The 15,512-nt window shown below is 42.3% G+C and overlaps 1 protein-coding gene across 7 annotated transcripts in view; it reads left to right on the top strand.

The window, feature by feature from the left end:
- The window catches only part of dock1 (dedicator of cytokinesis 1), a 190,657-nt gene that overhangs the window by 53,852 nt on the left and 121,293 nt on the right, over nt 1–15,512 (top strand). For 4 of the 7 annotated variants that reach the window (XM_039787801.1, XM_039787800.1, XM_039787797.1 and 1 more), the window contains exons 20-25: nt 802–891; nt 2,051–2,151; nt 2,258–2,386; nt 4,290–4,398; nt 7,640–7,710; nt 12,757–12,863. In XM_039787801.1, coding sequence (XP_039643735.1) covers nt 802–891; nt 2,051–2,151; nt 2,258–2,386; nt 4,290–4,398; nt 7,640–7,710; nt 12,757–12,863 — 607 coding nt within the window. Of the gene's footprint in view, nt 1–801; nt 892–2,050; nt 2,152–2,257; nt 2,387–4,289; nt 4,399–5,849; nt 5,862–7,639; nt 7,711–12,756; nt 12,864–15,512 lie in introns of all 7 variants that reach the window. The other 3 variants (XM_039787798.1, XM_039787796.1, XM_039787794.1) reach the window with 1 other exon arrangement.

The following is a 15,512-nucleotide window of genomic DNA, read 5'->3' as shown; positions in this document are numbered from 1 at the left end:
AATAAACAGAATTGTCCAAATCAATGATATCCAACAACTATTAAATACAAAATGAAATAAATTAGTTAATAACGTTTTTGTTTTACATGTGTGCATAATCCAATTCATGGCATTCAACATCAATTGCGTATTTGTACAGTACATTTTTTTTTTTTTTGATACTTTCTCTCAAATACTTTTGGGCATTTTCGGCCTTTATTTTTGACAGGACAGCTGAAGACATGAAAGTCGGGAGAGAGGGGGGAATGACATGCAGCAAAGGGTCGAACCCGGGCCCACTGTGTCAAGGAGTAAACCTCTATATATGTGCGCCTGCTCTACCAACTGAGCTATCTGGGTGCCCAAAAAATAGTCCAAAGTCCAATGATTTGAAGTGTATCGACCAGCTCTAATTGGGATGCCCAGGTCCCCCTGCTGCTGGCTTTCTGCTTCCACTCTCTGGCACAAACAGTGGAAAACAACACACTAAGATCCATACTTGGTTTGACTGTTATCATGTAATCATACCGTGTGTCTGATTAAATCTTACTCTGTTATTAGAATTTGTATCTCTCGTTCCTATTGATATGACTGATAAATTTACTCGGCTTAAGGCCATTTATCACTTTAATGTCACCAGATGGATGTCCTCCCTAAAAGAAGGAAATGATTATCAATTTGACTTAGCTGGATTTGGAAGAGCAGTGAAAGGAGTTTTGCCGTTTTGCAGTGAGACTGAGACTTTCCATTCTCATGTCTTTTTGAGTGCTATGTTTTATTGTTTGCCTGCCATAACATGCTGCTGTGCATCTGTCATTCTAGTTTCTGCAAGACACTCTGGATGCTCTCTTCAACATCATGATGGAGAACTCTGACAGTGACACTTTTGATACTTTGGTGTTCGATGCCTTGGTAAGCAAAGAAGCAAACAGTAACAGCAGAGCAACATTCATACCAGCAGAGGGGTCTGCTGGAGCTCTAAACTACGAGGTTAACCAAGCCATCTGTTTTTGTTCTGAGAGAGAACTGTAAACCATCAAAGTATCATAAGAATAATTCCAAAATCTTTGTACCGTGATATGATTAATTTGTGCCATAAAGAGTAATTTTTTAGCTTTCTAAAAGAAGCAAAAAGAAGATAAAATGACTTTACTTTGGCAAACATGTTCTGTGACAGAATGTGTTAGAAAGTATATAGAGTACACACCCTAAATCCCCACAAGAATGCACAAAAAATGTGTGAAAGGGTTACGCCTCAGGGGACACCTACCTGCATCTCTGTTAACACAACATGCCAGTGCAGTCTAAGTATTTGGACAGATATTTTTTGTTGCTCTGTACTTCAGTCCACTGGATTTGAAATGAAACAATATGGGGCTTGACTTTAAATAATATAGTTGTGATTTCTACAGTTTAGGGTAACAGTGTGGATGTGAACTCTCTCAAACTCCAAAGTCAGCACTTTAACCACAGTCAGTGTCTCATTTTACATCCAATGTGCTAGATTATAGAGCCCAAACTGTAGAAAATGTGTATATTGTAGCTGACAAATTGTTCTAAATTGTTTGTAAATAAGAGCTGTGCTTATCATTTACAGAGGGAAATGCAAACACACGGCATCTCATGTGGTATCACAGCTGCATTCTTAATCTGCGTGAATTTGTATCACTGGGATAGCATTTCATTCATGTTTGTTGAACAAGAAAGGTCTGCATTTTACTGCAAGACAGAGCACGAAGAAGGCAAAAAAGAAATTGGCTCATTTATTAAATCAGGTATTGACAAAGTATCTGACAGAATCCTATCTACCATGCCAACGCCTAACATCATGGGGTATATCTCAAAAGAATAGTTTTCTCTTTCAGAGAAAGGAGGTAGGGATTGTGTTGTCTGGGGTCCTAGATTATCTTCAGGCTAGCGAATTGAGAGAAAATGGCTTTATGCCCACATGCAATCTTGTTTCATTTCCCAATCTATTTCAGCATATTGGGTAAGACAGGCAGTTTTTCCTGCTCTCCATTATGAGCTATGTGGTTTACATTTTACTGAATATGTCTTTGTTCTCTGACAGGTGTTTATAATTGGGCTTATAGCTGACAGAAAGTTCCAGCACTTTAACCCTGTTCTGGAGACCTACATTCGGAAGCATTTCAGTGCCACACTGGCGTACACGTGAGTTAATTACCCTCTGTTCAAATAAACCAAGGACATTTAATAAATTATATCCCATTTTGGGATTAGCAGATTTAACAAACTCTATATATGATTGTGTTTGTAGGAAGCTGACAAAAGTTCTGAAGAACTATGTGGACAACGCTGAGAAACTGACAGAACAGCTGCTGAAGGCCATGAAGGCTCTCGAGTACATCTTCAAGTTTATCGTCCGCTCCAGAGTCCTTTTTAACCAGTATGTCCTGATGCACACACATACTATGTACATATTGTGATATGTGTTGACAATATAGATACATATATTTTTATTTAATATATAGTACATGTGTATATGCACACATGCTTGCGGACCTACTGTCATTGTCTACACAGTATTCTTTGGTTGTCTTTAAAAATATGAACATGTATCACTTGTTGGTTAGTCTTACTAATCATTTTAATTGCTTTGTTGCTGTAGTTGTTCCTGAAATAATACTTTGTTTTCATTGTTATTTCATAATACAAAATCAATATTGTGTGCAGCATTGATTGTGTTCATCACAGTATGCCACTGCTGTGGAAACCGGTGAAAGTGAATGGTCTCTATGCTGAGGAGATTTCTATGGATGTGTTTATAATTGGCTGTGGAGATGTTAAATGGATGGAAATGTTGTAGAGCCACGGAACGAAGCTGGTGGCGGCTGAGGGGCTGATGTATGATCCTGGTCTAATGGAGTGTGCACAGTTTGATTGGTTTTCCGTCCGAAGTCTAGAGGACGCCTTGTCCTTTACCACACATATCAGACTACAGCAACTCCCTTGTAGAGCTGTCAATGTTTATAGTGTGTGTCAAGTGGTATCTGTCGCAGGATAACTGACAGCAACCTCAAACCCTAAAGTGGACCTCCTGTCTGTGTTATGTCCTTTGTTGAAACACTTTTCTTTGTCTGGTTTCCAGTATCAACTCTGTCGGGCCATTGTTGCTGAGTTAGACTCAGGGTTAGACATTCTTCTTAACTATGGAGCTGCGTTTGTTGAAGCCTCTCATGCAGCTCTGACTAGAAGGTATCAAGGCTACATCAGCACACGTTGGGCTCGTCATTGCAGCCCAGTGGAGCATTTAAATGAAATGGCAGAGGAGACACTTTAATTACACACTTTCCCCCTGTGACTTGAGACTGGTGTGGCTGTCAGGAGCTCACTCCTCTCCTTGGTGCTGCAGGTGAGAAGCAGCTTTAAGTAATTGTTGTTGTGGGAGCCCTGAGATGGATACCTCTAATCCTATGATTTCTGTAAGCCCTCAACAGTGACTATCCTTGACCATGTAATACCTGCAGCCCCATGAGAGATTGTGGCACAACAAAACCCACCTCTCTGGAAGTAAGCCAGCGAAATCTGATGTGAACACTTCATCCCTCTTTGATCTGCTTCAGTGTGTGTTTTCAAACTATTTTAATTTCTCTCACAAATCCTAATTTTTAATTTATTAAATTGTGAGTTGTTGACACACTTAATTACCTTGCATGGAGCACAACATGGCTCAGTTACAGATAATACCCAGTTTGTGGAGATTTATGGGCTCTGCAAGTGGGATAAAAAGCATTTGCATTTTTGGGGGGATTATGGAGGAAGCCCTGCTTTGTGTCCCCATACACTTAGACATTGGGGGAAGTGTTTTCTGCAGTTGTTCTGTGATCATTGGCTTTTATTCTCTGCAGTCGCTGGGCAGCATTTGCTCCACAGCAGAAGAAATAAGTAATAGTATGTCCTCGAAATATTTACAAAGTAACATCACTGAACCCTTACATGACATTTGCTTTCTGTTCCTTGTATAGTATTTGAGGAGGGTCATTAGCATAGAACATTAATTTTTCTGATTTTTATTTCCACTTGACAGCAGGCAGGTGCTTCGGGGTCTTGTCATGTTGTTTTAAATGCTAATCTGGCTGGCAGCAAGAGTGATGTCTGTGGCTCCGATCCAATAATATTTGCATTGATAGCACACATGGCCCATTCTGCTGGCTGCTTTTAATGATTTAACAGGAAGGCATCAAACTCTTGTTATTTCCACTGCGGGCGGGGCTGTTTATACATGGATGAAACAAACAACAGCCTTGTGATCATCTGCCAATGTAATTCTCTACTTCATCCCCTCCCAGGCTCTATGAGAACAAAGGAGAGGCCGACTTCATGGAGTCCTTGAGGAACCTTTTCACATCCTTTAATGACATGATGAACAGTAATTCAGAGAACACTGGCATGGTGAAGGTAGGCTGACTATAAGTCCAACTGTACGCTATCACTCTGCTGTGATTTCCTTTGGATGACGTGCTCTGTAATTGGTGATGCATCTGTCTTGTTCAATTTAAATTAATATAGCCGCTTATTAGACATTAATCTTTAGGTTCCATGTGTTATTCATGTTAGGCTTCTGCTCTTTGATGGTCTTTACATCTTGTACTATCTGTTTTCTTCACCTTTGTCATGTCTCTTTGTGCCGATTTTCCTGAACTTTACTCTTATCTACTCTCTGTATGGCCTTCGTAGGGCTGCACATAAAATGAAATGTGGTATATTAGAGAGCATCTTAAGTAGGTACTTAAAGGACTAGTTCAACATTTAGGGAAATATGCTTCTTCACTTCCTTGCCGAGAGTTAGAAGGGATGATTGATACCACTCTTATGTCTGTATGCCCTGGAGACGGGGAGAAACAACTAACCCAGCTAAAGAAAACAACAGCAGCCTACTAGCTCCTCTGAAGCTCACTAGTTTACACATTATATCTAGTCTATATCAACGACATTCCACGTCCGGGGTTGTTCAGGTGCTGCCAGAAATTCCGCCGGATGTCCCTCATTTTGGCCGGATGTCTGTCACTATCCACTTTCTTTGTGTTGGCATTCTAAACTCCGTTGGATTTATGGAGACTATGGTTAACTGCTCCTCAGATCTCTACTGGGTAAATCCAGACAACTAGCTAGACTATCTGTCCAATTTGAGTTTTCTGTTGCACGACTAAAACAACCTTTGAACAAGCAACATGTACACCGAAACAAGTTCCTTCGAAAGGCTCATTTTGTCCGGGGCTTAGCACCGCCCATGACAATTGTGATTGGTTTAAAGAAATGCCAACAAACCAGAGCATGCTATTCTATCATCCTGGAATGCTGTGTAGACTAGCCAGACCCTCCACAGCAGCGCTATTGAGGAAGGTCTGGCAATGCAAGACTACATTATATTTTGTTTACTTAATCTGTACAAAAATCAAAGTGTTGTGGTTGTCGTTTGTGCCGGACTGTTTCGGCGTCCAGCCAAGTTACTGTACCTGGGACAGGGTAGAGCCAGGGTAGCTGTTTCCAGTCTTTACACTAAGCTAAGCTAACTGTCTACTGGCTGTACATTCATGCAGTACTTACTGTACAGATGTAAGAGTGGCATCGATCTTCTAATCTTAACTTGCGCCAAGAAAGCAAGCAAGTGTATTTCCCAAAACGTTGAACTATTCCTTAAAGATTAGGGTGCAGCCTTACTCAAGGCTTTTCTGTGCAGCCCTAACCTTTTAGTTTTTTCTTGCATCCACACATTATGTATGTCTGTTCTGTTGTTTTCTCTTGTCTTGTCTGTACTTCTATATGTGTGTTTGAGTTCCTCTCTCTCCGTTTCACTCTGACCTTGACTGTCCTATGGTGTGGGGCTCCTCTGGCCTTCTGCTATTTAGCTGCTCCTTAAGGTATTTATTTCACTGCCTTTCTCCTTGCGCCTTTAAGCTCTCTCCATTGTGTTTGCATGTCATTGTCCTTGACCCCCAAACCCACAAGCACATACTTTTTGCAGATGCACTCAAAACCACACATGCGCCCACATGCCGATGTGCACACACACCTATGCTTTTAGAGATAACATAATCGCAGTGTACATGCACCTTGGCACACCTACAGTAGATCCATGTGCACATTCAACCATAGGAGAAGCTCAGGAGTCAATTAGGAGTCAGTTGCTGTGTAATTGGTTGAGATATTAGCTTTACTGTCAGTAAATTAAAAACTGATCTTGAGGAACGGGCATGAAAGCGAGGAATCCTGGTTTCTTCCCAAGTCCGCCCTTGTGAAAGCACTGTGACAGGTGGAAGCTAATGAGCAGTCCCATCATACCTCAAGTCTGAACCCAGATGAACATCTGGACAGACCGGCACACATGCAGGCAAAAACTTTTGATAAACCAACACACACACACACACACACACACACACACACACACACACACACACACACACACACACACACACACACACACACACACACACACACACACACACACACACACACAGCCGCAGCCTGGCTACGAACGGCGTGCGCGATGCTCTTAGTGACTGTGAGGCGCACACAGAAACAGGGGCAGGATACCCAAATCCTCTGAGACTTGTTGCGACGATTCACACACTACATCCCGGCACAACAGGTGGGAATTAAGTAAACAGTAAACAGATGCAGTTGAGCCGAGCCAGGATTGATAACTGAATCAAAGTCGAACATCACCTTTTGAAATCCAAGTTTCAGGTTCCCCAACTCTTTCTGTCTGCAGAGAGAGGTGAAGGTGTTGTGTTATGCATGAGCACTAAAAATATCTATTTAGATGAGAGTAGATTACAGCAGGATTTTATTTGGAGGTCATGATATTCAGGTTTGAAAAATCCAGCTAATAACACTGCACAGTGTTCCTCTGAATTCAGTCTCTGCATGCAGCATGTTTTTAAGACAGGATTTCTAACAGCCGTTTTGTTCACATCATTACATTTACTGAAGTCAGTAACAAAGTATTTTCTCTCTTGCCAACCTTTTCTGAACATTGGTAATTACTTTCACATATTTTCAGAAAAAAACTATGCACAATAACAAACAGTGGATTTTAGCAGGTGACGTCCAGTGTGCTACACCTGCATGGCTAATCAACCTCTGTGGGACAGACTGGCACTGCTGCTAATTTGCACAGATGCTGTATAAACACCCCCAACCCATCTTGGCCAGCATTTAGCAGCAGGCAGTTAGAGAGGGAAGTTTCAGCTTGCTTAATCATTCCTGTTATTAATGGACGGCTCTGTAATCTGCCACTGGGTGCTCTCACTTTGTACACATGTATGTATTATAGTACCAATGGGCATCTTATCTGGCTTTATCTGTCAAGGTATAATTACAAAGAGATGTTTAATACAAATCTTAACATCACCCCCTGCCCTCAGAGCGACTGAATTAAATAAATTAAGATACAGTGGGAAGGAGTTGATAAAAGCAGAGCAGCTCAGAGTATCATACAAACACTAGGTAGATACATATTGACACATTTACACTTGGCTACACACAACACAGCAACACACAATTCCCACCTTGTGGAAAAACCTGTATTACATAATGTGAGATAGAGTAGCTTACAAAATCAATCAATGATTTAACTAATTAACTCAGAGCTGAGAATTAGTTAATGGTTTCTTTTTCTTTCTTTTTTTTGGTTCAGGGTGCTGCACTGAAGTACATTCCCACCATTGTCAATGATGTCAAGCTGGTCTTTGATCCAAAGGAACTCAGGTAATTTCATATGATCCATTGCATTTTCCTATGCTCTGTTGTTGTTACAATGACACGGGCAGTACACTTCTTTGAGTTGCTCAAACAGAAGGTGTGTTGCAGAAAAGCACCACATTAAAGCAAATGTCTAGAAAACACTCAAATTGGACTTAAATGTTGTTTTGCTGGAGAATGAAAGAAGAAATCTTAATTGCTTTTGTTTTTCGAAGTGTGCGCTTGAATTAAAATTTCATGTTTAGATGAATCCCTAACAAGCTGATGGGATATTGTGCCACTGTGAATACTTGTAAGCACAATTTTTTTTATGTTTGGCTCTCAACCTTCATTTTTTTTCGTTTTTATTCATCAACTTAACATTCAGTAGCTGTACTGTGATAGGAAACCCACCAAAAGCTCTACTCAAGTGTCCATTTCAGTTAATGTTGTCTACCTTGAATGTCATCTGCCACAGCTTAATGCTCGTCTTAATAATAAACGAATTCTGAAGTATCACATGCTGATGTTACTGTGGCACTAAATCATAACTTTTCCTTCCGTTATAGAAATGAACAGACTGTAAATGTCAAACTTAAGTTCCATGCATTTTTGGAGTAGTATTCCAAAACTGAGAGAACATTGCATTTGTGACAAATGCCTCATGGGTATGCCCTTGATTATCTGCCCCATTTGAATGTCTTGAATCTGTTATAAGGACACAGCACAATAACAAAAGAGAATGGCCGAATTTATGGAGCATTATATTTACAAATATATGAAGAAAGCTTTTCTAATGTATTCAGTGAAACACTTTTTAGCTGCAAATTAGTCTTTAAAAACATTTCGTTCACGTTTTGGTGAAACATTTTATCATCTGTAAATATTTAGTTCATACGAATATAGTCATACATGAGTCATGCCGATTTTGTCCTGATTATCTCATAATGAAATGTGCAATCTCTTCACAGACAGTTAACATTAATAGGAAGGGGACATTGGGAAAAACAGCAGGTTGCTTCTGACCAGGCTGAATCTAATGTTTGTTAGAAAAAAATTAAACTACTCTTTTCCTAATCTTGTTGTATTTCTTCTGTTGAAAGTCAGGAGAGAGGTTGAATGAAGAGAAAGTCTGTGGAAAGCTTTAGAGCCAAAAGTGGCACACTTTCTGCTCTTTCTATAAAATATTTTCATCATTAATCAAAAGCTTTACATGTTGAATCAAACAAGGTAGAAGCGTAAGGAAACGTGAATAGACATATGAAATAAAACCAAAAGTACAATTTCACACAGCAAAAGGCCATACTGTATATTTGAGGATTGAGGCAGTTGTTCATACCATCATCGTTACTAAATTAATCAAAAAAGATGAGGCGAGATGTTGGCATTATCTGTCTACCTCCACATAATAAAATTTCTGAAGGTAAACCCTGTCTTGTTACACATTTATTTCTAGCAATATTTCACCATCCGAAACACTCTTGACAATAGGACCTATTTTTATGGCGGCTGAAAGACTGGTATAAGTTGTGCCACTACATGTAGGTATTTTCTGTGTTCATTTGCAAGTATTCAGCAAGGGGCCCCTTCCATTTGCCCACATCCAGCACCTGGGCAGCAGCAGATTCTGGACCACATACTGGACCACACGCTTGACTTAAACATCCACTTAAACATCCACATGGACCCCACCTGCAAGCTCTCATCAGAACTCCTCCCTCTCTGATCACAAACTGATACGGTTCACCATCCGATCTCCAACCCCACACCCCCGCCTCCTCAGAGAAATCACCTTCCGCAACCTTAAATCCGATCCCCACCATCTCTCTGACCTGCTCTCCACTACTCTCCACCTGGACTCAACCCTCACCTCACCTGATGATCTCACAACCCACCTCAACTCCACCTTGTCTACCTCCCTCAACACTCTGGCCCCCCTCAAAACAAAAACCGTCAATTATAACACCCCTTCACCCTGGTACACACCTGCACTCCGGAAAATGAAACAAACTGGCCGCCAACTTGAACATCTGACAAAGAAATCATCTCTCACAGTCCATCGTGAAGCCTATAAACTCCACCTCACTGTCTACAAAGACGCCCTCATTGCTGCAACGTCTGCCTACCTCTCCACCATCCTCACCGACCCCTGCCAAAACCCCAGAACCCTGTTCTCCACAGTGAACAACCTCCTCAATCCTCGGACCAACACCCTCCCTACCTCTACTCCAGATCTCTGTCACTCATTCCTCCACTTTTTCGCTGACAAAATCAACATCATTTATCAATCTCTATCCCCTGTATCTGACCTCCCAGTATCTACTCCAGCACCTACCACAGCCCCTCTTCTCCCCATCTCTCCTGACCTCCCAACCCCTCCTCCACACTGCCTCCTCTCCCATTGTGACCGACATATTCCACTTAATCTCTCTCCATAACCACACCTCTGCCACAGCCACAGTCACTCAAGGCGTTCCCCAAGGCTCCGTACTCGGCCCCCTCCTCTTCATCATCTACATCCTCCCCCTTGGTCAGATACTCCGCCACTTCAACCTGGACTTCCACTGTTACGCCGATGACACCCAGATCTACCTCAGCACCAAATCCCCCCACAATCCTCCCCTCTCCCACATCAACTCCTGTCTGTCAGCTATTAAAACCTGGATGCAACACAACTTCCTCAAACTCAACAGTGATAAAACAGAATTCCTCCTCATAGGCTCCAAATCCACACTCAGCAAAATCAATAACCCCACTCTCACCATCGACAGCACCATTGTCTCCCCATCTCCCCAGGCCAACAACCTTGGTGTGATCTTTGATTCCACCCTCTCCCTTGAGCCCCACATCCACCATGTCATTAAAACCTCCTTCTTTCACCTCCGCAACATTGCCAAAATCAGACCCTCTCTCACACACCCCCGCGGCTGAAGGACTCATTCACGCCTTCATATCCTCCCGACTGGACTACTGCAACTCACTTCTCCTTGGAATCAGCTCTACCAACATAACTTACTCCAACGACAACTGGTCCAGAACGCAGCCGCCCGACTCATCACCCGCACAAAATCCTGGCATCACATCACTCCAGTCCTAAAACAACTCCACTGGCTTCCCATCTCCCACCGGATCACCTACAAAATCCTGGTCCTCACCTACAAAGCCCTCCCCATCTGGCCCCCTCATATCTCGCTGACCTCCTCTCCCCCTACCAACCCTCACGGTCCCTCAGATCCACCTCAGCCGGTCTCCTCTCCATCCAAAAGTCCAACCTGCGCTGTTTTGTGGACAGAGCTTTCTCCAGGGCAGTTCCCAGGCTCTGGAACTCCCTACCCCATGAGATCTGCACCTCTGAGTCCCTCACCATCTTCCAGTCCCGCCTCAAGACCCATCTCTTCACCTCTGCCTATCCGTAGCCCCACGCCCCCCTCCCTTTTCATCTGTACCTTAATCTTGTTTTGTTTTTGTTTTCTACCTGCCCTGTAAAACAACTTTGAGTCCTTGAAAAGCGCTATACAAATTCAGTTCATTATTATTATTATTATTATTATTATTATTATTATTATTATTATCCCTGCCTCTATCCTCAGCTCCACTCCACCACTATCACAGCCATAGTGGTGAAGTTTTTTTTTGTCAAAGTTGGAAGATTGTCTTTCAGCTCATTCATTCGGTCTACCATGCACCGTTTCTCTGTTCAGCATTCACAGCTTCCTAAAGTTTTTTTTTTCCTCCTCTTCCTTCTCGATGTAATTCAGTATATCCTTCTCAGTGTGTGATACTGATTGTTTTTTTATATTTCAAAACAAAACAATGTGTTAATTCTAATCATAGTGAGGCACCCTAAAATGTTTGGAAGACTATGACTGGATGACTTCCTATTTCTGTACTATGCGGCCAAAGGAACCATATGCTGTCCAGCTATATGGTGAAGTGCAGTAAAACAAACAAACTGGCACATTTGTGGGGTTGGAGAGACATTTTGGAAATGTTGATTGAATTGGGGCACACCTGTCCTGGTTGACAGCTCCAATAAAGTTAATAATAAATAGTATTTGTGTTGACAACATAAAGATCCAACACGCTCTGCCATTATTTCTGTAGTTGGAGCGGAACCAACATCAGAAAAGCTTTTGATTACAGCGTTAATTCTGAAAGCTGGGGTCCTTATGAACCATTCACTTACCTAGAAATCACAGGTCGGGCTTTTTCCCTGCCTGAGCAAAGGTGGCATTAGCTGTTCCTGTTGTTTGGGCAAACCTGGCTGAGCGGCCAAGCTGGAGGCGACTAAATTGAAGCCTTGGGGATGGGGGTGTTTCATCTCCTGCCAGAACCTTTTCTCTCCTCCGTGAGCCTCAGCTAGCCAGCATAACAAGCATCTGGCCTCTTCATTGAGAAGAAAACTGTGAGCTTTATGTGTGTGCATGAATGCAGATTTATCTTTCAGACTCTGAGTTGTTGAATGCTCATGATGATGGTTCTTGCTGAGCTAAATGTTGGTTGTCTTAAAACAAATAAACTAAAAAACGTTAGTTGAATAGTATGCACTGGCATACAAGGCTGTACAAAACTAGGAATCTTTCAGGACAACAGCTTTGTGAAACAGAAGCAACAGTCTACTGAAGCCATTGGAGGCTAGGGACACACACACACACACACACACACACACACACACACACACACACACACACACACACACACACACACACACACACACACACACACACACACTCTGTTGAACCTGTTGAGGAATTTGGACACCTTAACATCCTTGTCATTGATTTGCAATAGTGACTGCTATCCTCCAATATAATCGGAGATAGCAAAATCTATCTCTGGTAGCAAGCTGTTCTTAAAGATCATCCCAGGTCAGCTCCTATTGTCTGACACTCTGATGCTATATATTGTCATATACTCAACCATAGCCAGAATATTTTTTTAAGTACCTGTGTTGGTGTGCAGGGCCTTTAATTGCGTTTTGGACGATTGCTAGTGATGGGAAGCAGTCAACCAGCCCAAGATGCCTGATCAGTCTGACCTTTTGTCTTTATTGTCCTCCTTCTGTCTCTGTAGCAAGCTGTTCACCGAGTTCATCCTAAAGGTTCCTCTGGGTCGCCTGGTGAAACAGAAGCTAGACTGTCTGATTGACATTGTCCACAGCGATCTCTTTGCTCATCACGGTGAGAGAGCGCACACACACACACACACACACACACACACACACACACACACACACAAAAACTGTTCCTTAGTGCATGCACCTTCACTCACAAAGCAGTAATATAGGCAATCAAACACACACCACCTGCCCCCCTTGGCAGCCCTGTGTGAGTCCACAGTAAAGGTCGTTGGTAAGGGCGTAGTGAAAATCCCTCTTGTTGTCTAAGAGAGTTAAGCAATCTCACTGCTAAAATCACTGGTCTGTATAAAGATATCAGTATTTCCATCCACACAGTCTTCAAGTCTAAGCCCCTCCTTTTCTTCTTTGTATGACTATTTCATGATTTAAATGTGTTCATCAGGTAATTTCTGTTCTCGTTTCCCTATCCTTGTCACACCTAAACGGCATTTACACACACATCCACACTAACACTTTACTAGTACAGATGAGCACCATAATATTGTATGTCAAATATGAAGAGCAGGGATGTAGAGATGGTTTAATGAGAGTCTAGTCCAACCTCCAGTGTCTGCAGCCAGGCTAGCCTGCGGCCCTGCTGTAGTGACGGTCGAGGGCCAAGCCTTTTGCCAGAGGCAGCAGTCCTCTAAAGGCCGTGTTAGGTTAGGTCCTGATTTAGAGTCAAGCACGCTCACACATACTGTCCAGTGTTGGTAAATTAAATGCAAAGTTCCTAACCCAATGAAATGGCAACAGTGATTTAATGTGGCTGGCAAGGACAACACATGCCTCAGAGCAGTCAGCTAATGTAAAGGAAGTGGACAACAAGTATCCACTTGCACGGCTGCTCTCCAGCTCCGTCATCAGCTTGTTTAGTTCAGCATGAATGTACAAAAAGATATTATGAAATGAAATTTAGGCAAGGTGTGATGGCATGTTTCTCCTAATAATCTAGTTAACAATGAACATAACACAGTGTAAATGCCTTCAACTTGATAATGCATTCCTTTCATACTTTAGCAACTTAAAATTGTGATTTGACCATTTAAGTGAGTAACTATTGAAGGACAATGCTCAGTGTGTGGCGCTCTGGTCATTACTATTGATCTGTTGATGTAATTGTGGACAGGCAAGCCTCCCCGATGCTTGTGAATGGCCTGCTGATCAGCCAGAGGACTCGTTGCAGTGATGTAGATACAGGCTACCCCGCTGCTCGGTTCTCACAACGGCTCCACACTCTGTTGCTTTGAACATTTCTAGTAGTCCATTAGGTGCAGGAGTGTTTTAAAACTGCAAAAACCAGTGATGGAGAAGGCTTAATTGCCAAGTAGAATTGTCCTTTCTACATCAGTGTCAAGCTGAGCTCCACTTTGGAGATGTTTTATTGCAGATAATGACCACTGCGATGAGCAAATGGGTTAGCCAGGCAGTTTTTAAAGGTGGTCTAATCAGCTGTAGTAAGTGCACATGCTCTTGGGACTCGGGATGAATCCTGATCCCCAGGTGGTCCCTGAAAGGGTCCCTTGCCAGCCAATCCCAAACTGGAATGTACTGGAATGCTCAGAGCAAAGACAACCCAGCAAGAGGCATCTACCTAGATGCTCAACCTTCAACATGGAGTTTCTTAGCAGTCTCCACACACTCATCAATATGCATTGAATGAGTTCACTGTTGGAAGTGTTTTCTTTCCTGTAGGCTGCACAGTCATTAACATATTAACTGTTTCTGTGTAAAAGCATGTCTTAAATGAGTATTTTCCAGTCCCCAATGGGCTTATTTTTGTTCAGAATGACGACTTAAGACATTCCTTTCTCCATCAGTTTCATCTATACATTTGAGATGGAAATGCTGTATGTTGAGTGCCATTGGTATGCATATGCGATTCCCTGCTGCAGATGGAAACTTAATGAACTCAGAAAAGAGGGACATTTTGGGTCTTTTTTATTTTGAAGGCACAACGTTGTGTCACCTTCACTGTTTATGATGTAAAAGGAGAGAGCGGGACAGGCGCATAAATCACTTGCAAATGGACTCATTGGAAGAGAACAAATATGTCAGCTGCTCTCCTGGTCTGTTTTAAAGGGGAAAATCATTGTAGCGTCTAAAATCTGTTTGCGACTTTGCGCTGGAAGTTTGAGGAGAGCGCTCATGGCCTAGCTTGATAGTTCCACTCTGCTTGTCATGCTACTTGTGTGTGTGTGTGCGTGTGTGCGTGCATGCGTGCGTGTGTGAGTGCGTGTAAACGTTTGCAAGACTATGTGCATTTATGCGTTAGTGTGTGTTACCACCTGTATGTATTTTGAGGAGGCACAAAAGGAGTGATGGCCCTGTAAAAACAAGGTATTAAACACTCTACACAATGTCAGACGTGCTCAGATAGATTTGCTTTTTTGTTCAAACCCTGGAAGATTACAAAGCGCACACACACACACACACACACACACACACACACACACACACACACACACACACACACACACACACACACACACACACACACACACACACACACACACACACACACACGTACATAAAACACACATTTTAAGCTGTATCAGGCGAATAGCTTGGTGCTTTGTTCCATAACCCCACTTTTTTTTGTTGTTGCAGACATGGTTGTCACTCTGTGTCAGGGATAGCTAACAAGTGACAATACAAACCCCTAACATTCATAACATTCCTTTTCAGGTATTAACCAGTGGACTTTTTA

Source organism: Perca fluviatilis, chromosome 21, assembly GCF_010015445.1.
Source record: "Perca fluviatilis chromosome 21, GENO_Pfluv_1.0, whole genome shotgun sequence".
Classification (NCBI taxonomy): domain Eukaryota; kingdom Metazoa; phylum Chordata; class Actinopteri; order Perciformes; family Percidae; genus Perca; species Perca fluviatilis.
The sequence above is the reverse complement of the archived record's forward strand: the minus strand, read 5'-3'. Positions and strand labels throughout refer to the sequence as shown.